The following is a 23,263-nucleotide window of genomic DNA, read 5'->3' as shown; positions in this document are numbered from 1 at the left end:
ACTGTTTTCAGCATCATTAATCTAACAATAAGTCACTGCTTGTTGGGATTTATTTGCCTGTTTGCCTCATCAAGCATGTTGTATTATTCAAATCCTCTTTATCATGACTTACTTTTGTCTGAGGGATTTATAGTTTCTGAGAGCAAGGTGTTAAACAATAATAGAGCATCTGTAGTAAAACAATAATAGAGCATCTGTAGTATTTGTTTCATGCCTGGGATGCTTCGCACTGCCTGTTAGGGAGTTTTAATCTTTAAATCCAAAGCAGACCCTATCTCTCTAGAGTTTGGTATTACTCAGGGATTCAGTCTTCCCAGATACCTAGTCATTTCAGCTCCCAAGTCCCAAGTCTGACTGCAGAGTCATGTCAGACCCACTCATTCCTTCTTGGTCTGTTTCCCACCTTGGAGGACCTGGGATGAGGGAAAGGAGTCACCAAGGCAGATTTTCTGGACGTCCTGGTGAATCTGAACATCAGAGAATGAAGTAGTTCAAGGGGAACTTGAGACTGTCAGGGTTTCAGGGAAGGGGGTGCAGAATATGGAGGAATAGAGATGGGGTGATGGCTGCGCAGGAGTCAAGGAGAGACGTGTGTAGTGGGTGACTAGGTAGGCAAACCTCACACTTAAGTGGGATGTTGATTTTGTTCATTAATAGTGTCTGTGCCTGTTTCACCAATCCTTGTGTCCCTGAGGGATGATATGGTGTGAAAACATAAGACAGAAGTTGCAGTTGTCTTTAGGACATAATGAAGGGGAAAACTTTAATCTCAGTGCAGTGTGAACCAGGTAGGGGCCAAGTCAAGAAAGGCCCAGAGGTTGTGTCTGACCGATGTGGTTTATTTCTGTTCCGGCCAAGCTCCTCTGGAACCTGACTGGGAAAAGGGGACTCAAGCAGATGTCACTGCAGCTTCCTCAGGTCCACGTGTGGCAGGTAATAGCCCAGGCATTGTTGCTGAGCCTCGCAGTCTTCCTCCTCCTTCTGCCTGGAGACAGTGACCTGTGAGGGTGAGCAGAGGGCATCAGAATGGACCAGTCATTGCCAAGTATCGGGGGCTACAGGGGAGGGACATGCCCACAGCCACAGAGACCTGATGTTCCTGTGTGTCTCTCTTCCTTTTTTCTCTTTTTCTCGTAATTTTCTCTCCCAGCGCTTTTCCTCTCTTTTCTCCCTCTTTCACCTCTTTCTCTTCTTCTCTCTTCCTTTTAACTCTCTTTTTTTTCTACCATTTTCTCTCTGATATCCCCTTCATATCTTCTGTTTTCCTCCCCCCACCCCAACTTAACTGATGTATAACTGACATACAGTAAACTGCATACATTTAAAGTGAATGATTTGATAAGTTTGGATTATAAACTTATTGAACCATCCCCACAATCGAAATAAGGAATGCTCATTATCCCCCCAATTGTCCTCATGTTCTTTTGCAGTTCCTCCTCCCCTGCTATTTACAAACACATTCTTATTCCCAGACAACCACTGATCTGATTTCTGGCCTCAGAGATTAGCTAGTATTTTCAAGAGTTTGTTTATAAATGGAATCATACTATAAGTACTCTTTTTCATCTGACTTCTTTCGTTCAGCATAATTATTTTGAGATTAATCATTGCATGTGTTAATAATCCAGTACTATTGCTAAATAGTATTGAATTGTGTGGATATACCACAGTTTGTTTATCCCTTCACCTGTTGATGGACTTCTGGGTTGTTTTTAGTCTTGGCTAGTACAAATATTATTATGAACATCTGTGTACAAGTCTTTGTATAGACATATGTTTTCATTTCTCTTGGATAAATTCCTAGGACTGGATGGTTGCATAGATGTATGTAACTTCTTTTAAAATTTATTTTTTAATTGAACTATAGTTGGTTTACAATGTTGTGTTAATTTCTGCTGTACCGCAAAGTGACTCAGTTATACACATATATACATTCTTTTATATTCTTTTCTATTATGGTTTAATCTCAGGATATTGGATATAGTTCCCTGTGCTATACAGTAGGACCTTGTTTAGTCATTCTATATGTAATAGTTTGCATCTACTAGCCCCAATGTAACTTTTAAAGATGTGTCCATGTTATTTTTTACCAGCACTATATGCGAGGTCCAGTTGCTTCATATCTTCACCAACACTTGTTATCATCTTTTTAATTTTAGCCATTCTCATGTGTAGTGGTATCTCATTATGACTTTCATTTACATTTCCCTAATGACTAATGTTGTTAAGAAAAGGAAAAGGCAAACTACACTCAGACTAGGAGAAAATATTTGCAAAACATATCCCCAGCAGAAGACAGGTATTTGTAATATATAAAGAGCTCTTACAACCTGATAGTAAGAAGGCAACAACACTTTCTTGCTAACCAGGAAACAGCAGATCAGGCACGTGATGAGCACCAGGAGTCCTGCCAGGCAGATGAGGATGATGGCCCAGAAGGGGAGGTCTGGGGAGACAAGTGCTTGTGTGAGCCACCTCCTATCATTCCCCTAGGGCTCCTGATTCCCCCTACTGTGCCTCAAAGTCCTTAGCATGGGTTGGCCAGCATTCATCATCATCTAATACCCTGGGTACATGGTTCCCTTTACTGAGGCAGAGAATCAAAATATTCCCTCCCCATCCTGGGCTGAAGCGTCTTTGAGGCTTACCCGAATTCTCAGTCAAGACATTGTTTCTATTGGGAGAATACCCTGAAACTGAATGAAATGGAGAACGCATGTGAGTGTGTTTTACTTTTTTAAATAAAACTTTTCAAATACACAGAAAAATAGAACCACATTATAAACGTCCATCACCTAGAAATAACAATATATAATTTATCCAGTTAAAACAGTATCATACCCAATGTGTAAATTATTAACACTTGCTACCCTTCCATCATCCCATAATTCCATTGAAATATTAAAGTCATGTAGCCATAATGATGATTCACTCCATTTTAGTTTGCATCTAAATGGAAAATGATGTTTTGCTACATAATAACAAAGCCATTTTCACACTACAAGAGTGATATTTCAAATCATACCTCTGGGAATGGATGACTGATGATGGGCTGGACCATCTTATGCTAGTGGAGGGGAGAATGGATCATCACAGTTGACAAGACCATGGGATCTCTTTAAATTTATAAATTCCCACTCAAAACTCTCTTCTCTGGCTATGAATACATTCTCTCCCTTCTCCTTTACTGAGTTTTTAATGCTTATTTTCCAGGATTCACCTATACTGTAACTTCCTCCAGGAAGCCTTCTGATTACCACTCCCAAGTATGGACTGGTTCACATCAAATAATTTATAATTTTAAATTGCCTATTCTTCTTATTTCCAACTACAACACGAACTCTATGAGGGTAGGGACACATAGCACCCATTGGGCAATGGGAAAGGGTTTCAGGTCCCCCTGCTCGTACAACCCCAGGCAGATTCTTAAGATATGCTGCCTGATACGAGCAGGAACAAGTGCCTTTTTAATTAATTAATTTTATTTTATTTTATTTTTTATTTTTTTCTACATCCACTTGGAGGTTTATTCTTACTTCCATTCAAACCAGGTTTACAAAATGTATGCTGTGATTAATTAATTAATTTTTTACTTTAAAAAAATTTTTTAACATCTTTATTGGAGTACAATTGCTTTACAGTGTTGTGTTAGTTTCTGCTGTATAACAAAGTGAATTAGCTATATATCCCCATAACCCCTCCCTCTTGGGTCTCCCTCCCACCCTCCCTATCCCACCCCTCTAGGTGGTCACAAAGCATCGAGCTGATCTCCCTGTGCTATGCGGCTGCTTCCCACCAGCTATCTATTTCACATTTGGTAGTGTATATATGTCAATGCTACTCTCTCACTTTGTCCCAGCTTACCCTTCCCCTTCCCTGTGTCCTCAAGTCCATTCTCTACGTCTGTGTCTTTATTCCTGTCTTACCCCTGGGTTCATTAGAACCATTTTTCTTTTAGATTCCATATATATGTGTTAGCATATGGTATTTTTCTCTTTCTGACTTACTTCAACAAGTGCCTTTTTAAATTAAAATTAATTTTAATTAAGTAAAATTTTAAAAATCTGGTAGTACTATTAAAAATCATTAACCATAAAAGCCAGTCACAATAGCCATTCTTAATATGCTCAAGAGCCTCACATGGCTTATGCACTGGATAGCACAGATATAGAACATTTCCTTCACTAAGAAAGTTCTATTGCATGGTGCAGTCTAGGAGAAGGCGAGTGTCTCCTATATCCCACTGAATGTCCTTTCCTCTCCCTCAGTAGTGGGTAAAATCTGTGGGAGTATGCACCTCCTGCCAGCCTGGGAAAGTTCAGTACTGACTCATCCCCAAGTCTCCAGATTCCCAGGAAAGTCCCCACGTGAGGAAATTGGAAGCCCCCACTTCTGCCCCAATGATCAGGGAGCCTTACCATCCACAAGGACACTATTCCTGTCCAGGATAAAATTCTGCAGCTGGGTACCATTCTTGGTCAGCCGCAGGAATTCCTCATAGATGGCAACTCTGTCCAGTCTCTGAGCCAATGGTGAGCAGTTACACTGAGCATCTACTCCAGTGTGGTTGCTGGGAGGCTCAGACCTGGAAGGACACGAGGGATGAACAAGGGTATCTGGAATTCTACCCCGATTCCTGGTTCCCTGCTTCTAGTCCTGTCTAGGAGAACTTTCTGCAATGATGTAAACATTTGTGTTTGTACTATCCAATACAGTCATTATTTGCCCCGTGTTGTTATCGAACACTTAAAATATGGCTAGTGTGAGTGAGAAGCTGAATGTCTCATTTTATTTAATTGAATTAATTTATAAATAAGTAGCTGCAGGGAGAACATTTTGAAATGTTGGAGTAAGGACTTCTGAAAATCTGTAAAAACAATGAGAGCACTGGCAAATATGGTCAAAATCAACTTTTTCAGAAGTCTAAAAATTAACCGAAGGCTTGCAACAATTCAAGCAGCATTTAGTTAAGAAAAAATGTTTGAATCTTGGTAAATGGAGTAAACGTTATGGTGTTATAACTTGCACAGTTCTTATCCTGCTCTCACAAGGGGCTCAGTAACTTTGAAAACCATAATGGGTTTAGAGCTCCCCAAAAGACCCATCACCATTGAATTGTCACTATTTGACCTATCTTGCAGCTCCTTGAAAAAGCCTCATTTTCAGAGCTTGTCTTTATTTAACTCAGAGTTTGTTTATTGGAGTATAATTGCTTTACAATGTTGTGTTAGTTTCTGCTGTATAACAAAGTGAATCAACTATATGTATACATATATCCCCATATCCCCTCCCTCTTGCATCTCCTTCCCACCCTCCCTATCCCACCCCACTAGGTGGTCACAGAGCACCGAGCTGATCCTCCCATGCGATGCAGCTGCTTCCCACTAGCTAGCTATTTTACATTTGGTAGTGTATATATGTCAATGCAACTCTCTCACTTCGTCCCAGCTTACCCTTCCCCCTCCCTGTGTCCTCAAGTCCATTCTCTATGTCTGCGTCTTTATTCCTGTTCTGCCCCTAGGTTCTTTAGAACCTTTTCTTTCTTTTTTTTTTTTTAGATTCCGTATATATGTGTTAGCATACAGTATTTGTTTTTCTCTTTCTGACTTACTTCACTCTGTATGACAGACTCTAGGTCCATCCACCTCACTACAAATAACTCAGTTTCATTTCTTTTTATGGCTGAATAATATTCCATTGTATATATGTGCCACATCTTTATCCAGTCATCTGTCAGTGGGCACTCAGGTTGCTTCCATGTTCTGGCTATTGTAAATAGTGCTGCAGTGAACATTGTGATACATGTCTCTTTTTGAATTATGGTTTTCTCAGGGTATATGCCCAGTAGTGGAATTGCTGGGTCATATGGTAGTTCAGAGCTTGTTTAGTGAGGAAAGCCTAACCCCATGGCACTTGCCACAGTCAGTGGTAATTGTTTTACACTATGCCCAAGGGAGCAATACCAGTTGAGGCAAGCAAGAGGTGAGCTAATAACTTAAAAGAAAAAATTGGGAAATGAGGTGTCTACAGGGGGCTTTGAAAAGCTCCAATGTATTCCTGGGTATCTAGAAGACCACAAGAGTCCTGTGCAAGACTTGAGAAGGTCTTAAACTCTTACCTCTAGCTGAAAGGTTGGCTTAATATCTAAAAAAATTGATCAATGTAACATACCGTATTAATAAAATAAAGGACAAATACCACGTTTTCTTTTTTTTCCACATGTTTTCAATAGATACAAAAAAGAATTTGACAAAATATAATTTCATGATTAAAAAAAACTCAGCAAACTAGGAATGGAAAGAAACTTTACAAACCTGATAAAGAGCATTCATGCAAAGACTACCCCTAACATCATACTTAATGGTGGAAGAGTGAAAACTTTTCCCTTAAGACCAAGGACAAGACAAGTATGTCTGCCCTCATCTTATATGTTATTCACATCACACTGAAGGTTCTTATGGGGCCAATTAGGAAAGAAAAAGAAATAAAAGGCATTTAGGTTGGAAAAGAAGATGTTAAACTCTCTATTTGCAGATGACATGATATTGTATATAGAAAAATCCCAAGAAACACACACACACACACACTACTAAATCCTATTCAGCATGATTGTAGGATAAAAGAGCAATATGCAAAAATCTATACTGTATTTCTATACACTAGTTATTAACATTCTGAAAATAAAGTTAAGAAAGCAGTTCCATTTACAATAGCATCAAACAATGTACAAAACACTTTGGAATAAACTTAACAAAAGAAATGTAAAATTTGTATATTCAAAACCATAAAACTTTGTTCAAAGACTTTTAAAAAGACCTAAATAAATGAAAAGGCATCCTATGTTCATGAATTGGGGATTTAATATTATTAAGATGATAACACTCCCCAAATTGACCTAAAGATTAAATTCAATCCCTATCAAAATCCCAGCTGGCTCTTTTGCAGAAATTGATAGCTGATACTAAAATTAATATGGAATTTCAAGGGACTGGAATAACCAAACCAATATGGAAAAAGAACAACGCTGGACAGCGCCACTTCCCAATTGCAAAACTTACTACTAAACTGCAGTAATCAAAACACTGCCACTGGCAAAAAGATAGACATACAGATCAATGGAATAAAATTTACTGTCTGTAAGCAAAGTCATGCAATTATGGACAATTGATTTTCAACAAAGTTTCCAAAACAACAGGGAAAGGATAGGCTACTTAACAAATAGAGCTGGGACAACTAGATATTCACATGCAAAAGAAGGAAGTTGGCCCCCTATCTCAGCATGTACAAAAATTAACTGAAAATAAATTAAAGATCTAAATGTAAGAGATAAAATTATATAACCTTTGGAAGAAAACTTAAGAGTAAATCTTCATAACCTTGGATTAGTCATTGCTTACTTAGATATGGTACTAAAAGCACAAGAATCCAAAGGAAAAAGTAGATAAATTGGATTTCACCAAAATGAAAAACTGTTGTGCTTTATTTTTTTTATTTTTATTTTTTTTGCGGTACGCGGGCCTCTCACTGTTGGGGCCTCTCCCGTTGCGGAGCACAGGCTCCGGATGCGCAGGCTCAATGGCCATGGCTCACGGGCCCAGCCGCTCTGCGGCATGTGGGATCTTCCCAGACCGGGCACAAACCCGCGTCCCCTGCGTCGGCAGGCGGACTCCCAACCACTGCGCCACCAGGGAAGCCCTGTTGTGCTTTAAAAGATACTATCATGAACATGAAAATCCAACCTTTCAAATGGGAGAAATATTTGCAAATCATGTATCTTGTAAGAGTCTAGTATCTAGACTATATTAAGAACTATTATACCCCAACATTAAAAAGATAAATCAATTTTAAAAATGGGTAAAGGGCTTGAATAAACAATTCTCCAAAGAAGATATAAAAATGGCCAATAAATATATGAAAAATGCTCAACATCACTAATCATTAGGGAAATGCAAATCAAAACTACAGTGAGCTACCACTTCACACCCACTAGGATGGCTATAGTGGGGAAATAAAGGGCAGTAATAATCGTTGGTGAGGATGTGAAGAATTTGGAACCTTCATACATTGCTGAAGGGAATATAAAATGGTGGAACCTCTGTAGAAAATAATTCAGTAGTTCCTCAAAAATTAAACATAGTTACCCTATGACCCTACAATACCCATTCCTATTTATATGCCCAAAAGCATTGAAAACATAAGTTCACATAAAAACTTGGATATTAATGATCATAACTGCATTATTCATAATAGCCAAAAAGTGGAGACAATCCAATGTCCATCAGTGGATGTACAGATAAAAGTGGTACAGCCATCCAATAGAATATTATTCAGTCCTAAAAGGGAATGAAGGACTGATATATGTTACAGCATGGATGATCCTGAGAACATTATGCTAAGTGAAAGAAATCAGTCACAAAAGACCACATAGTGTATGATTCCATTTATATACATTTCATACAAATGGAATGCCTATTGTTCAGAATAGGCAAATCTACAGAGGGAGAAAGTAAATTGTTTGTTAGGGGGTGGGGGTGAGGGAAGAATGAGGGACTGCTAATGGGTGGGTACAAGATTTCTTTCTGGTGTGATGAAAATGTTCCTCCCTCCATTAGGTAGTGGGATCGTTGTACCACTATATAAATATACCACTAAATTACATACATCAAAAAGGTAAATTTTATGGTATGTGAAACATATCCCAAGACGTGTATAATTATGGCTAGTAGCTACAGTATTGGACAGCACGGTTAGACTGCTGGATTCTAAGTCATCTGGTTCTAACCCCCATTTCCCATGGATTCTGCCTTCAGTGGCTGATTTCTTAAGACATGAATGCTACACTCTGTATTCCATGGCCCCCAGCACCAGACAACTTCATGCCTACCTAGGTTGACACAAGCTCTTCTGAGTTTCTAGCCCGTTGTACTCGCTGGTTCAGGAACAAGCTGATGTTTGGGTAACAGCTCTATATTCCTAGGGCTCTCCTCCATAACAGCTAGGAACTGAGAGACTATGGCAGTGGGACACTTTCAAAGGACAGAACAAACCTCCAAAATGATTGGGTCCTGAGTTGGAACTCACCTGAATGCTGAAACTTGACAGTCAGAAAAATAACTCTTGATGCTGCTGTTTCGGAAGAGCTGGTTGAGCTGAAAGACAGGGCAACATTTCCTTTTGGTCAGAATCCATGGCCCAGTGGCATCGGAGAATGCCAATTAACCAAAGAGCACACTTCCCCATCTTTTTTTTTTTTTTTTTTTTTTGTCGGTCCAGTGGTTAAGAATCTGTGCTTCCACTGTAGGGGGCATGGGTTTGATCCCTGGTCAGGGAACTAAGATCCCGCATGCTGAGTGGTGCGGCCAAAGAAAACCAAACAAACACGAAAACGAAAAAGAAAACACTAGCCCAGGGCCTGTTCCAGGGTGTGACTTGGGCTAGCAAGTGAACCTCTCTATGGCTGTCTCTTAGTTTGTAAAATGGGAATAAGAACCTGTCTTCATGAATTGTTAAAAAAAAAAGTCACCCTCCAGGTAACCAACAAGGATCTACTGTATAGCACAGGAAACTATACTCAATATTTTGTATTAACCTTTAAGGGAAGAGAATCTGAAGAAGGATATATATATCTGAATCGCTGTGCTGTACACCCAAAACTAACATGATATTGTAAATCAACTATACTTCAATTTTAAAAAATGTCCAGCATATATACACTACCAAATGTAAAACAGATAGCTAGTGGGAAGCAGCCGCATAGCACAGGGAGATCAGCTCGTTGCTTTGTGACCACTTAGAGGGGTGGGATAGGGAGGGTGGGAGGGAGACACAAGAGGGAGGAGATATGGGGATATATGTATGTGTATAGCTGATTCACTTTGCTATAAAGCAGAAACTAACACACCATTGTAAAGCAATTATACTCCAATAAAGATGTTAAAAAATGTCTAGATTGCCAAACTGAAAAAAAATTAAATGTGCACATCAAAAAAAAAGTCACCCTCTGACTACCCAGTGTCCATAGGTCAGTCTCTACATGGGAACAGGGTGGACAAACAACCCCATTCTCACCGCATCCTCAATATTTCTCTTGTTCTGCTGGTGTTTGGGGGTGCCTGGGGCTATGTCCTGGGAATAGATTAAGTTGGTGACAGTGAAATTCAGCTGGAAGTTCTGGAAGCTGGGACTGATTGTTGGTTGGTCTGTTGGTATATGAATTGATGACTCCACTTCTAGAATAAAAAGAAAGTATGAAGTTTTTAACAAAGAAGTCATTACAGCCAGTCTACTTATTCCTGGCAATGTGGACTGAGGTGGGTTTTTAGAAGTGGGCTACACTCAAAAAGAATGAAATAATACCATTTGCAGCAACATGGATGGACCTAGAGATTATCACACTAAGCGAAGCAAGTCAGAAAGAGAAAGACAAATACTGTATGATATCACTTATATGTGGAATCTAAAATTTGATACAAATCAACATATCTATGAAGCAAAACCAGACTCACACACATAGAGAACAGATTCGTGGTTGCCAAGGGGGAGGGGGAGGTGGGAGGGAGGGAATGGGAGTTTGGGATTAGCAAAGGCAAGCTATTATATATAGGATGGATAATCAACAAGGTCCTTCTGTAGAGCACAGGGAACTATATTCAATATTCTGTGACAAACCATAATGGAAAAGAATATGAAAAAGAATATGTATATGTATAACTGAGTCATTTTTCTGTACAGAAGAGGTTAACACAACATTGTAAATCAACTGTACTTCAATAAAATTTTTTTAAAAAGTGGCCTACAGAAGACCGTTCATCTACCTGTCCACCTTGAATCCATTCATCTGTCTGCCTGTCCAACTCTCCACCAAGCATTATGAGAGTTCACTAGGATGTGGTGAAGAGGAGCTTGGGCTTCTCTGGGGCAGAGTTGGCAGGTGCACGTGCTGACCATCTCAGTGGGCATCTATCACACACCTTTGCTGACCTAGGTTCCTAATGTGTCTTCTTGCCTCTGTTCTTCCTCCCCGTCCCCAATCATTGTCCTTGTAACACCGAGAGGATGCGCTTTCTAAAGTAGAATTCTGAGTGTGTCCTGTTCCTCCACAAACCATTCCAGTGCCCAGGAAAGTCCCTGCCCACATCTTCAGCTACAGCTTCCCCATGTCTCATGTCAAGGTGTATGCTCCAGCCACACCAAACTTCTTAAAGCCTCCTCCAATGACATGTTCTTTCTATATTCTAGGTTATAGACACATGTAGCACAGCTGCCCATCTCTTTCCCCCAACTAGGTCCTGTTCTCCTTCAGATCTCAGTTTCTTCATCACTTTCTCTAGAAAACTTTCCAAGAGAGAACTGTGTATCCCTTTTGGGGATTCCCACAGACTTTTGAAATTCCCCCGTTATAGCAGTTATCACAGTGTATCATCAGTGCCTATTTATTTTCATGGTGTATACATTGAATGAATGAATGAATCAATCAATGCATGACTCATAACTGCAGCCTAAGAAGGAAACACAGGATCCTTTACATTCTGTGAGTCTGTTTGTTTCATAGATAGTTTCATTTGTGTCATATTTTAGATTCCACATATAAGTGATATCATATAGTGTTTGTCTTTCTCCTTCTGACTTACTTCACTTGTGTCCCTAAGAGAGGCCTCACTGCTGTGGCCTCTCCCGCTGCAGAGCACAGGCTCTGAACACGCAGGCTCAGCGGCCATGGCCCACGGGCCCAGCCACTCCGGGGCATGTGGGATCTTCCCAGACCGGGGCATGAACCCGTGTCCCCTGCATCGGCAGGCGGACTCTCAACCACTGAGCCACCAGGGAAGCCCAATCTTTTTTTTTTTTTCCTAAGTAATCTTTAGTTCACTTGATTATGACTTTTTCAGAGACAGAACCTGTGTATTCTATCTCCATGGCCAGAACATGGCTTGGGACAGAATGGTCACACGTATGAGTCTGTTGAATGAATAAATGTGAACTGCAGTGGATCCCCAGATATTAGGGCTGAGATACTCATCTTTCATTTGTTCACTCTTTCATTTCATAGCAGCATTATTCACCATAGCCAAAAGGTGGAGACAGCCTGAGTGTCCATCAAGAGATGAATGGACAGATAAAATGAGCTACATCCATACAATGGAATATTATTCCTCCTAAACAGGAATGAAGTTCTGATATTCACTACAACATGGATGAACCTTGAAGACATTATGCTAAGCAAAATAACCCAGACACAAAAGGAAAAATACTTTGGATGATTCTACTTATATGAAGTATCTATAATAGGCAAATTCATAGAGACAGTAAGTAGATTAGAGGTCGCCAGGGGCTAGAGGGAGTGGGGAAGGGGGAATTCTTGCTTAATGGGTTCACATACCCTGTTCAGGGTGATTGAAAACAGTAGAGGTGGTTGTACAATACTGTCATTGTAATTAATGCTGCTGAATTGTACATTTTAAATGGTTACGATGGCAAATATTATTTCATATATATATATAAATAAATTATATTTGACTGCAATGAAAAAGTTATTCTTACTTGTTCCTGTAGTCACACTCACAGAGGCCAAGGTAGAGGTTCCAGGTGTGGTCACAGGGGCAAAAGGACTTCCAGACAGTGTATTGAAGGTGATTGTGGTCTCGGCCACAGTGAGACCTGAACCTGTGGCAGCTAAATGAGTGGTCTCAACAGTGGTGGTTTTCAGGACAGTGGTTGTACTTAATCCTTCCCCATGACTGGTTTTAGGTGGTGTTGTGGTCTCTGATGCTATCAAGGTCACGGTATCCCCTGTCACGGTCTTGGGAAATTCTGGGAGTCCAACTGAGGTTGCGGATGGTGAGGTTTCTGTTCTCCAGGAAGGTACAGGATAAAGCCCAACAGTTGTTGCAGGGGTCCTGGAAGGACCAAGAACGCCAGGGGAAACAGTCAGAGCTGGGGTACTTGTATTGGCCTCTGTTGCAGGCCTGGTGGCCAGTAAGCCTATGGTCTCTGGTAAACCACGGGAAAGAGCTGAAGTTGAGATAGTTGCGCTGATGTCCGTCCCAGGATGGGTGGAGAGTGAGGCTGTTTCTGCAGGAACACCAAATGAAGCTGTTGGAGTTAGATTAACTCTGGCTGTCTTGGTCACAGTTGTGGTGAAGAGAGAGGATGTTTCTGGTGGACTGAGAGAAACAGTCTGATTTGGAAGAGCTGTACTAGTCTCCAACCCAGGTGGGATGGATGGTGCGGCTGTGATCTCTGGTAAGTGAGGAAAAATAGTTGAAGCAGGAAAACTTGTGCTTGTCTCTGCACTGGAATGGGTGACCAATAAGACTGTGGTTGGTGGTTCACCAGGAGAAAGAGTCAGAGGTACAATAGCCATAGTGGTGTCTGTCTCAGAGCTAGTGACCTGTGAAGTCATGATATCTGGTACACCAGCTGAGACAGTAGGAGTTGGAACAACTGAACTGACTTCTGCCCCAAGACTGGTGGCCACTGAGAATGTGGTGTCTGATTCACTATGGGAAACATTGGGGGTTGTCCTGGGAACAGTCGGTCTGGTCTCTATAGGATGGGTGACCAGTGAAACTGTTGTATTTGGCTTCCCAGGGTAAGCAGTCATAGTTGGAATAGCTGAACTTGTTTCTGTATGGGTGACCCATGAGGCTGTTGTCTCTGGTTTGTGCATGAAATCAGTCAGAGTTGGAAAAGTTGTACTGGTCTCTGCCCCAGAACTGGTAACCAGTGAGGTCACCATCCCTGGCATACCAGGTGAGAGAGTCATAGCTGGGACAGCTGAACTGGCTTTTGCCCCAGGACTGGTGGCCATTGAGAATGTGGTGTCTGATTCATGATGGGAAACATTGGGGGTTGTCCTGAGAATACTTTGGCTGGTCTCTTCAGGATGGGTGACCAGTAAGACTGTTGTATCTGGCTTCCCATGGGAAACAGTCATAATTTGAATAGCTGAACTTGTTTCTGTTCCAGAGTGGGTGACGTGAGAGGCTGTTGTCTCTGGTTTGTGTGGGGAATCAGTTGGAATTGGAAAAATTGTACTGGTCTCTGCCCCAGAACTTGTGACCAGTGAGGTTACCAGCCCTGGCACAGTAGAGGAGACAGCTGGAGTTGGAGCAGCTGGACTGGTCTGCACTCCAGGTTGAGGGACCAGTGAGGCTGTGGCCACTGGCTCAACAGGAGGAAGTGTCAGACTTGGAATAGCCATACTAGCATCTATCTCAAAACTAGTGGCCTGTGAGGTCACCATATCTGGTACACCAGAGAAGATAGGTTTAGTTGGAATAGCTGAAGTGGCTTCTGTCCCAAGACTGGTGGCCATTGAGGGTGTGCTATGGGAAACATCGGGGGTTGTTCTGGGAACAGTTGGGCTGGATTCTGCAGGTTGGGTGACCAAGGAGACTGTTGACTTTGATTCATGCAGGGACTCAGTCAGAGTTGAAAAGATTATATTGGTGTCTGTCCCAGAACTAATGACCAGTGAGGTCACCATCGCTGGTATGCTAGGTGAGACAGTCATCATTGGAGTGGCTGAAATGGCTTCTGCCCCAGGAATGGTGGCTGCTGAAGATGTGGTGTCTAATTCACTAGGGGAAAAATTCAGAGTTGTTTTGGAAACAGGTGTGCTGGTCTCTGTGGAATGGAGCCATGAGGTTGTTGCATCTGGCTGACCAGGGGAAACAGTCAGAGTTTGATCAACTGAGCTGGTCTCTGTCCCAGAACTAGTAACCAGTGAGGTCACCATCCCCAGTACATCAGAGGAGACAGTTGGAGTTGGAACAGCTGAATTGACTTCTTCCCCAGAACTTGTAGCTGTTGGGGGTGTGCTGTCTGATTCACTATGAGAAACATTCAGGATTTCCCTGGAAACAGTTGGGCTAGTCTCTGCAGGATGGGTGACCCATGAAGTTGTGGTATCTGGCTCACCAAAGGAAACAGTCAGAGTTGGAACAGCTGCACTGGTCTCTGCCCCAGAACTCGGGACCAGTGAGGGTGTAGTCTGTGGTCCTCTACTGAAAGTAGATAGGGTTGTCATGGGAACTACTGTGCTGGTCTTGTCTCCAGGTCTGGTGACAAATGAGGCTGTCATCTTTGGAACGTCTGGGGTTGTGATGATCATTCCTGTTGTGCTTATGCTGGCTGTTTTATCTGATGTCCTAAGGAGAGACAGCATACCTGAAGTGGGAGTAGAGACTCTGGTAGTCAAAGTCACTGTGGAAGTGGTCTTCAGAGCCATGGCAGTGGTCTCTGCCCTCTCTGTTCCTCCTACTGATAGTCCTGTGAATTGTAGGAGGGACACATGATTACTACTTACTGGGTTGGCAATCGCTTATTTTTTCTCCACATCAGGAAAGGGAGAGAAATGTCTGCCTGGGGTGTGCCAGTGATGCTTCTGGAATGGGAAAAGGAATTGTGATTGGCATTCCCTCACCTTACCTGACTCATCTTGGGCTGCAACTCCTCCATGAATTCTTTTTTTGTTTGTTTGTTTAAAAGTATTTATTTAGAACAGGAACAGAATTTTAAAACATCAGACTTCCCTGGTGGTCCTGTGGTTAAGACTCCATACTTCCAATGCAAGGGGCACTGGTTTGATCCCTGGTTGGGGAGCTAAGATCCCACATGCTGTGCGGCGGCCAAGAAAATATATTAAAAAATCAGTTTATGAGTTTATTATAAATATTAACAGCATGAAAATAAAAAGAGAACAGTGAAAAAACTGAAAATGGAAACCGACATAAGGTTTATTATTTTTTCCTCAGGTAGAAATCAGAATAATAACAACAGAAACAAAACTCAAAAACATCCATGCATGGGACTACCCCGGTGCTCCAGTAGTAAAGAATCCACTTTCCAATGCAGGGGACGTGGGTTTGATCCCTGGTCAGGGAACTAAGATCCCACATGCCGTGGGGCAACTAAGCCTGCGTGCTGCAACTACTGAGCTCACAGGCCTCAACAAGAGAGCCTGCATGCCGCAAACTACAGAGCCCATGCATTCTGGACCCCACGCACCACAACTACAGAGCCCACACTCCCTGGAGCCTGTGCACCACAACTAGAGAGAGAAAATCTGCATGCCACAGCTAGAGAGAAGCCCGTGTGCTGCAAAGAAAGATCCTGCATGCCTCAGAGAAGATCCTGCATGCCACAACTAAGACTCAAAGCAGGCAAAAATAAATAAAATAAATAAATCTTAAAAAAAATAAGATCCAGGGCTTCCCTGGTGGCGCAGTGGTTGAGAGTCCGCCTGCCGATGCAGGGGACACGGGTTCGTGCCCCGGTCTGGGAGGATCCCACATGCCGCAGAGCGGCTGGGCCCGTGAGCCATGGCTGCTGAGCCTGCGCATCCGGAGCCTGTGCTCTGCAGGGGGAGAGGCCACAACAGTGAGAGGCCCGCCTACCGCAAAAAAAAAAAAAAAAAAAAAAAAAAAATAAGATCCATGCACATAAAATGAAAGAGCTCTCTGATATCCGAATAAATCTAATTGCTCTTTTTATTAACTATAGACATAGGTGGCAGCTATATTGCCCAAGTTCAAGAGAGTATAAATACCTCAGGACCATATTGGAATAATCTCTAATCTAAAATGAGTGAAAGTAGGAGAAGGCAGAGAGAAAAAGTATGATCCAGAAAATTAGACCACTGCTCATTTTTTAACCAGAGCTGTGATGATAATTATTTGTTTAGCTTTGAAAAAAATACCTATCTATTCTGAACGCACCCTCACAGAGATCCTGAGTCTGTCAATCAGGCTATCATCTGGGCAAGTGTTCTATCACCACAGGCAGTTTCTTCATACGCATCTCTGGTTGGGAACTGACAGTTGAGAATATGATACTGAAATGGAGCAGGACCCTATTGTCTCTGACCCCCATGTCCTCAGCCTGCCTTTTGTCTGTGGAAACACTTTAGCCAAAGAATAAGTTTAATCAGAGAAGTGAGAATAATGCAGAAGCAAAGAAAAGCAGACAAAAAAAGACTAAATGATAGTTTAGTCATTAAGCAAAGTCAAGGACCTTTAGGTCCTTCTCGAGGGCTATGGATAATATTCTGAGCCATATCCTGTGAGCTGTCTTGTAGAGACTGAAACCCCTACCAGGTGGAAGAAATTAACTACATGATGACCAGACCGTAGCCATGACATAAGCTGACACAATTCCAAGAATTTGCCTCAAAGAAATGGAAACAAACCAACCCTAAAACTGAAGATTAACTGTACTTAAAACAATCAAGATGACGCTGGTCAGACCACTGATGACCAATTTCAAGATGACTGTGAGAGCTGACTGTGCTGTTTCTGCATGTAGCCCCCTCCCTCCATCCATAAAAGCTCTTGCCCACTGGTTGTGGGGGTGGGAGTTGGCCTTTGGACAGGAGTCCACCCTCCCCTCTCCCCACAGTTGCTGGCATCCAAAATAAAGCAAACTTTCCTTTCCACCAAACTTGCCTCTTTATTGGCTTTTGAGCAGTAAGCAGTGGGCCCCACTTTCGGTTACAAATAATAATATAATAACTGGAGACCTCTCATTTGTTAAGTATCCTATATTAATTATCATTTTAAACCTTTAAAATTATGATTACATAGTAATCACTTTTATTTTATGGATGAAAGAGCCGATCCTCAGGGAGGTTAAAATTTTTAGATAGTACGTCCGAAGACTTGACTTTATTTAATGCACCCAATACCTATTTTGATGTAGATATTTCTCCCTGCACTTTACAGATAAGAGGTTAAACAATATATCCAAGATCATCAAGTAAGTAGCTACTGGAACCAGTACGCAGAGATTTTTGATATTTAATTACATCTAGAGTGTCAAGACCAGGATTTAAACTGTAGTTCATTTAAGTCTAAGAACTTTACCTTTTTTGATAAACTATTCAGGAAGTGAGAAGGAGATCCTGGGAAGTTTGGCCAAGCATGGATAACCCACAAGACTGTGGTTAACATTGCCATTCGCTAAGGAATGAGGTTACAAATGGATTAAAAAAAATTTTTTTTGGCTGCGTTGGGTCTTCGTTGCTGCACTCGGGCTTTCTCTAGTTGCGGCGAGTGGGGGCTACTCTTCGTTGCGGTGCGCGGGCTTCTCATTGTGGTGGCATCTCGTTGCAGAGCATGGGCCCTAGGGTGCGCAGGCTTCCGTAGTTGCGGCGTGTGGGCTCAGTAGTTGTGACGCATGAGCTTAGTTGCCCCACGGCATGTGGGATCTTCCTGAACCAGGGCTTGAACCCATGTCCCCTGCATTAGCAGGTGGATTCTTAACCACTGCGCCACCAGGGAAGTCCCACACAAATGGATTTTTTTAAATGGGTTTCAGGGTTGGGTTTTTTTTGTATTTATAAAACAAAGTCCTCAAAGTTCTAGTCACTTTCTATAATTTCTCTGATATATTTATTGTCTCCTCAATGCATATCAGTCAGAGAAGTAGATGTGGGAACTCCTCCATGAATTCTTGACCACCCCCTGTTCCCAGATGTTCTCTGTACTCTCCCTCTGAGTCTTTGTTCAAGCTGTTTTCTCTACCTGCCATGCCCATCTCTCATAGGATTTATGTTCTGCCCTTCTTCAAACCCTAGCTCAAATCTACCTTTACAAATCCATGTAGGAATCCATCTCTCCCTTCTCAATGTTTCCTCATCATACTGTCTGAACCTGCACTGTACCACCTCTCCCAGTCTGCCTGGTAATATCTACTAATGTCTGACTGCTTGGCATATTGTAGGTGCTCAACAAATATTTGTTGAATGAATGAATGAATGAATGAACAAATACATGGATGAATATGCACATTAGCAGGTCTCCTCTGACCTGAGAGAGATCATGTATCTTTGTGCTTAAGAGCTTGGGCTCTTACACCACATTAGTGTTCTGGCTCCTCCACTAAACAGATATGTGGCTCCTTAAGTTGTCAGATCTTGCTAGACCTCCATTTTCTTATCTATAAAGTAGGAATAAGTACAGTGGTCATCTCAGAGTCTTGATAAAAATGCACCAAGCACAATGCCTCCTGTTTTGTAATAAGATGTTACCACTACTACCACTACTATTTATCTACTATTACCACTGTTATTACTACTCTTGCTACTACCTACTACTACTACTCTTACTACTCTCACTGCCTCTACCTACATTTCTGCTGTTATTACTACTGTTACTACTACCACTGCCACTACCTAACATTACTGCTGTTACTACTACTGTTACCACCTATTACTACTGTTATTGCTGTTACTACTACTATTACCACCTATTACTACTGTTACTACCACCAGTACTACTACTGTCTACTATTATCTACTATTGCTAGAGTTATTACTACTGTTACTACTCTCACTGCCTCTACCTGCCATTTCTGCTGTTAATACTGTTAATGCTACCACTGCTGCTACCAACCATTACTGCTGTTACTACTACTATTACCACCTATTACTACTGTTCTTGCTACTACTGCTGCTGCTGCCTGCTATTACCTACTATTGCTAGAGTTATTGCTACTGTTAGTAGCTACAACCACACATTATTACTACTCCTACTCTTTGGACTTCTAATATACAATAAATGTTTACTGAATTGAATTTGCCAGGAACCATGCTAGCTGGCCAAGGTGACTGGAATTCAGTCTCTGAGGAATGACATTGGCTGAGACAGCAGCTACTGACCAGACCTTCAGATAAAGGTCCCCAGGAAGGAGGAAGAACTACAAGGAGGCTTCTCTATAAAGACCACAAAGCCTACTGGAGGTTGTTGCAGGGAGAGGGACAAAAGGAGGAGGATTTGGACTCTGATGGTGGAACAATGTCCTTGTGTTGCTGGATATACCCTAAAAAAACAGATCTCCAAGAGTAGACGTCCTAATGTGTTTAATATGTATTTGATGATGAAGATGATGATGTTGATGATGATGAGCAAATTACCTAACATGCCTTGTATTTTTGAGCCTCACAAGAACACTGAGTGTATATCCTATTATTGTTGTCATTTTACAGACCAGGGAAAAGACAGCAACTCAGAGATCATCATTTGCCAAGATCACACAGCTACTGACTGATAGTGTGGAAGTTTGAACATAGTTCTCTCTGAATCCTAGACCTATGCTCTCAACCACTGCAGGTTATTAATTCCCTAATGGAGTTTCAGGATCTCGTGGGGGCCAGGATGGAAAGGAAGGATGTAAGGAGAAAATGACCATGGAGGGTGGGGTCCTCAGGATTCTCTAATTTAGTGGTCTCAGCCTGGGGCAGTTTTGCTCCCAGGAGACACTTGGCAATGTCAGGAGACATTTTTGGTTGTCACAGCTGTGTGTATATGGAGGGTGCTACTGGCATCCCGTGAGCAGAGGCCAGGGATGCTGTTGAACATCCTACAGCCCCCTGAAACAAGTAGTTATCTGCCCAAAATATCGATAGTACTGAGGTTGAGAAATCCCGCTCTATATTGAAAGAAGCCAATGAATATGGTTAGCTATCCCTCATAAACTTTGCCATCTAAATATTGGTTATCACCTGAGGCTCAGTGATCCATTTCCAAGTGATCTGGTGTAGCCAACTGGCAATGCCTCACTCATATCCTGTAAGCACTCACTGCTGCAGTACGTAATCACAACGGGATCCTAATGCAGCCCCTGTAGCTCTGCACCTAAGGGCTTTCACTTAGCCTGTGTGTCCGGCAGGCTGGAAGTGCTGAGGGTTACCTCCAGGACCAAGCAGCCCATGGCCAACAATGGAAGGAAGTTGAATGATAAACACTCCAGCCACTTGGCCAGGTGAGGTGTTCTATGCTGTCTCCTAGAGGTCCCCAGTGGAACTGACACTCTTTTGCCCAAAACTGTGACCTGCTCAGGAAAGCACCTTGCATTGACTTCCTTTCCTTCTCTTCTCCAGCGCTTCCTGGGACCACCCCCCACCTAAAATAAACTACTTGCCCCATCCTTACCTCATGTCTGCTTCTGGAGGGAGACAACCAAAGATACCTGGGTCACAGGATAAGGCTAATAACCTGACTGGTGGTGACTCTGTCCAAAGCCTGGATCTGGCAAAAAGCTTCCAAAATGTACTGGTAAAATAGTCTGGTCTCTAAAAATGTTGGAAAATGGGACATCCCTGGTGGCGCAGTGGTTAAGAATCCGCCTGCCAATGCAGGGGACACGGGTTCGACCCCTGGTCCGTGAAGATCCTGCATGCCGCGGAGCAACTAAGCCTATGCACCACAACTACGGAGCCTGCACTCTAGAGCCCCCGAGCCACAACTACTGAGACCACGTGCCACAACTACTGAAACCTGCATGCCTAGAGCCCATGCTCTGCAACAAGAGAAGCCACTGCAATGAGAAGCCCACACACCGCAATGAAGAGTAGCCCCTGCTGGACGCAACTAGAGAAAGCCCGCGTGCAGCACTGAAGACCCAACGCAGCCAAAAATAAATAAACAGATAAATAAATAAATAAATAATTTAAAAATGTTGGAAGAAACTTAATGGATATGGGGAACTTTACCTTTTAGCCATGTGGTGAGGAGAACTCCTTGCTATATACACATGCACCTCTTAAACACTCATGCAGACCAATAATACTGTAACATGTTAGTAGGTGCTTTTCAGCGGAAAAAATTATAGTCAAATAATTATGTAAAACCCTGTGTTGAATAAGGCTAAACAAGTTTCTTTACAGCAGGATATCTCAGAACCTTTAACATGCTTATGCATGTTATTACCCTCTAGGAAGGAGCAACATTTTTTTTTTTTTTTTGCCACACCACGCAGCTTGTGGAATCTTAGTTCCTTGACCAGGGATTGAACCCGTGCCCCTTGCAATGGAAGCACAGAGTCCTAACCACTGGACTGCCAGGGAATTTCCAGGAGCAACATGTTTGTCAGACTTTTTTGGCCACAAACTTTTTGTCCTTTTGTTAAAGGGCATCCAAGCATTACAAGGGCTTAAAAGGTTTTCTGAATGTTGTTTTCTGCCAGTCTACAGTCTCATCTCCCATCATCTCATCTGTATATTTCATAGTTTAGCAAAGGTGAATTATTTGTACCTCCCAAATATGTCCAGATTTTACCCTTCCCTGTGCCTTTGCATGCAGCTCTCCGTTCTGTCCAGAATGTCTTCATCAATTCTCCTTGTCTTCCTGCTAAATTCCTCTTCATCCTTTCAAACCCAGCTCAAATGTTACCTCCTCCATGAAGCCTTCGTTCTACCATTCAAATACTTTAAAGTTGCATCATATAACTAATAAGGACCTACTGTATAGCACAGGGAACTCTACTCAGTACTCTGTAATGGCCTATATGGGAAAAGAATCTTAAAAAGAGTGGATATATGTGTATGTGTAACTGATTCACTTTTCTGTACACCTGAAACTAACACAACATTGTAAATCAACTATACTCCAATAAGAAAATTTTTTAATTTGCATAATAATTATTTTGTTCCTTTGCTGTCTCCTCTACTGGACTGAGAGCTCCATGGATGCAATGCCGATCTATTTTCATCTGTGCATCCTTAGTTTATGTCATAGTTTCTAACACACAGTAAATTATTAATAAACACTTTCAGAATTAAGTTAACCTGGTCGGATTTGTGAAGTTGACATATCCAACCTTGAACTAAACTCACTCAGCATGTTATGAGGGAATGAAAAGTAACATCTACCTGGTAACAACTTGACAAAGATCCAATTGAGACAGGGAAGCCCATGGCAACTCCACATAGCTCTTTCTCTAAAGAAACAAACATTTCATCCCTCTGGAACAGGAAACAAAGGCATAAGCCAGATTACTGGGAAGTAAGCAAAGTTGAACCTACCTCTAAGACTAGCAGACGTGGATGCCAGTGGGACATGGACAGTGGTGTCTCCATGTGCTGCTTCATTGGGTATCTTTGTGATATGCTCCACAGTGCCATCAGTCCCTGCAGGAGAGGGTAGGGAAGAGACCTAGAGTAACTCATCTCATCTAGAAGGAGAACATGGTCTAAATAGATCCACTTAATTTGACTATACAACACATTTCTTCTCAACCATCTGTATGGATTGGAACCAGGGCTGTGTCCATCCATTCACCTAGAGATTCATCCATCTTTCTGTCCATCTATCCTTATATCTACCCATTTATTCTTCCATCCATCCTTCCTTTTATCCTTTCTTCCTACCATGCATCTTTCCTTTCATATTTCCTCTCTCCTTTCTTTTTTTAATTTTTTTTTTTTTTTTTTTTTCTTTTTGCGGTATGCGGGCCTCTCACTGTTGTGGCCTCTCCCGTTGCG

At 42.0% G+C, this 23,263-nt stretch overlaps 1 protein-coding gene across 1 annotated transcript in view; it reads right to left on the bottom strand.

The window, feature by feature from the left end:
- Nucleotides 1-732: 732 nt before the first annotated feature.
- Nucleotides 733-23,263, bottom strand: part of LOC308616401 (mucin-16-like) — a gene marked incomplete at its 5' end in the record, with an annotated part of 102,317 nt that continues 79,786 nt past the window's right edge. Inside the window, 8 exons of the mRNA XM_081232649.1 lie at nt 733-999; nt 2,328-2,446; nt 2,649-2,696; nt 4,419-4,585; nt 9,082-9,149; nt 10,069-10,229; nt 15,172-15,273; nt 22,805-22,909. Of these exons, the coding sequence (XP_081088775.1) occupies nt 901-999; nt 2,328-2,446; nt 2,649-2,696; nt 4,419-4,585; nt 9,082-9,149; nt 10,069-10,229; nt 15,172-15,273; nt 22,805-22,909 (869 nt within the window). The 3' untranslated portion in view covers nt 733-900. The remainder of the gene's footprint in view (nt 1,000-2,327; nt 2,447-2,648; nt 2,697-4,418; nt 4,586-9,081; nt 9,150-10,068; nt 10,230-15,171; nt 15,274-22,804; nt 22,910-23,263) is intronic.

Source organism: Mesoplodon bidens (genome assembly GCF_964165515.1).
Source record: "Mesoplodon bidens genome assembly, chromosome: 4".
Classification (NCBI taxonomy): Eukaryota; Metazoa; Chordata; class Mammalia; order Artiodactyla; family Ziphiidae; genus Mesoplodon; species Mesoplodon bidens.
The sequence above is the reverse complement of the archived record's forward strand: the minus strand, read 5'-3'. Positions and strand labels throughout refer to the sequence as shown.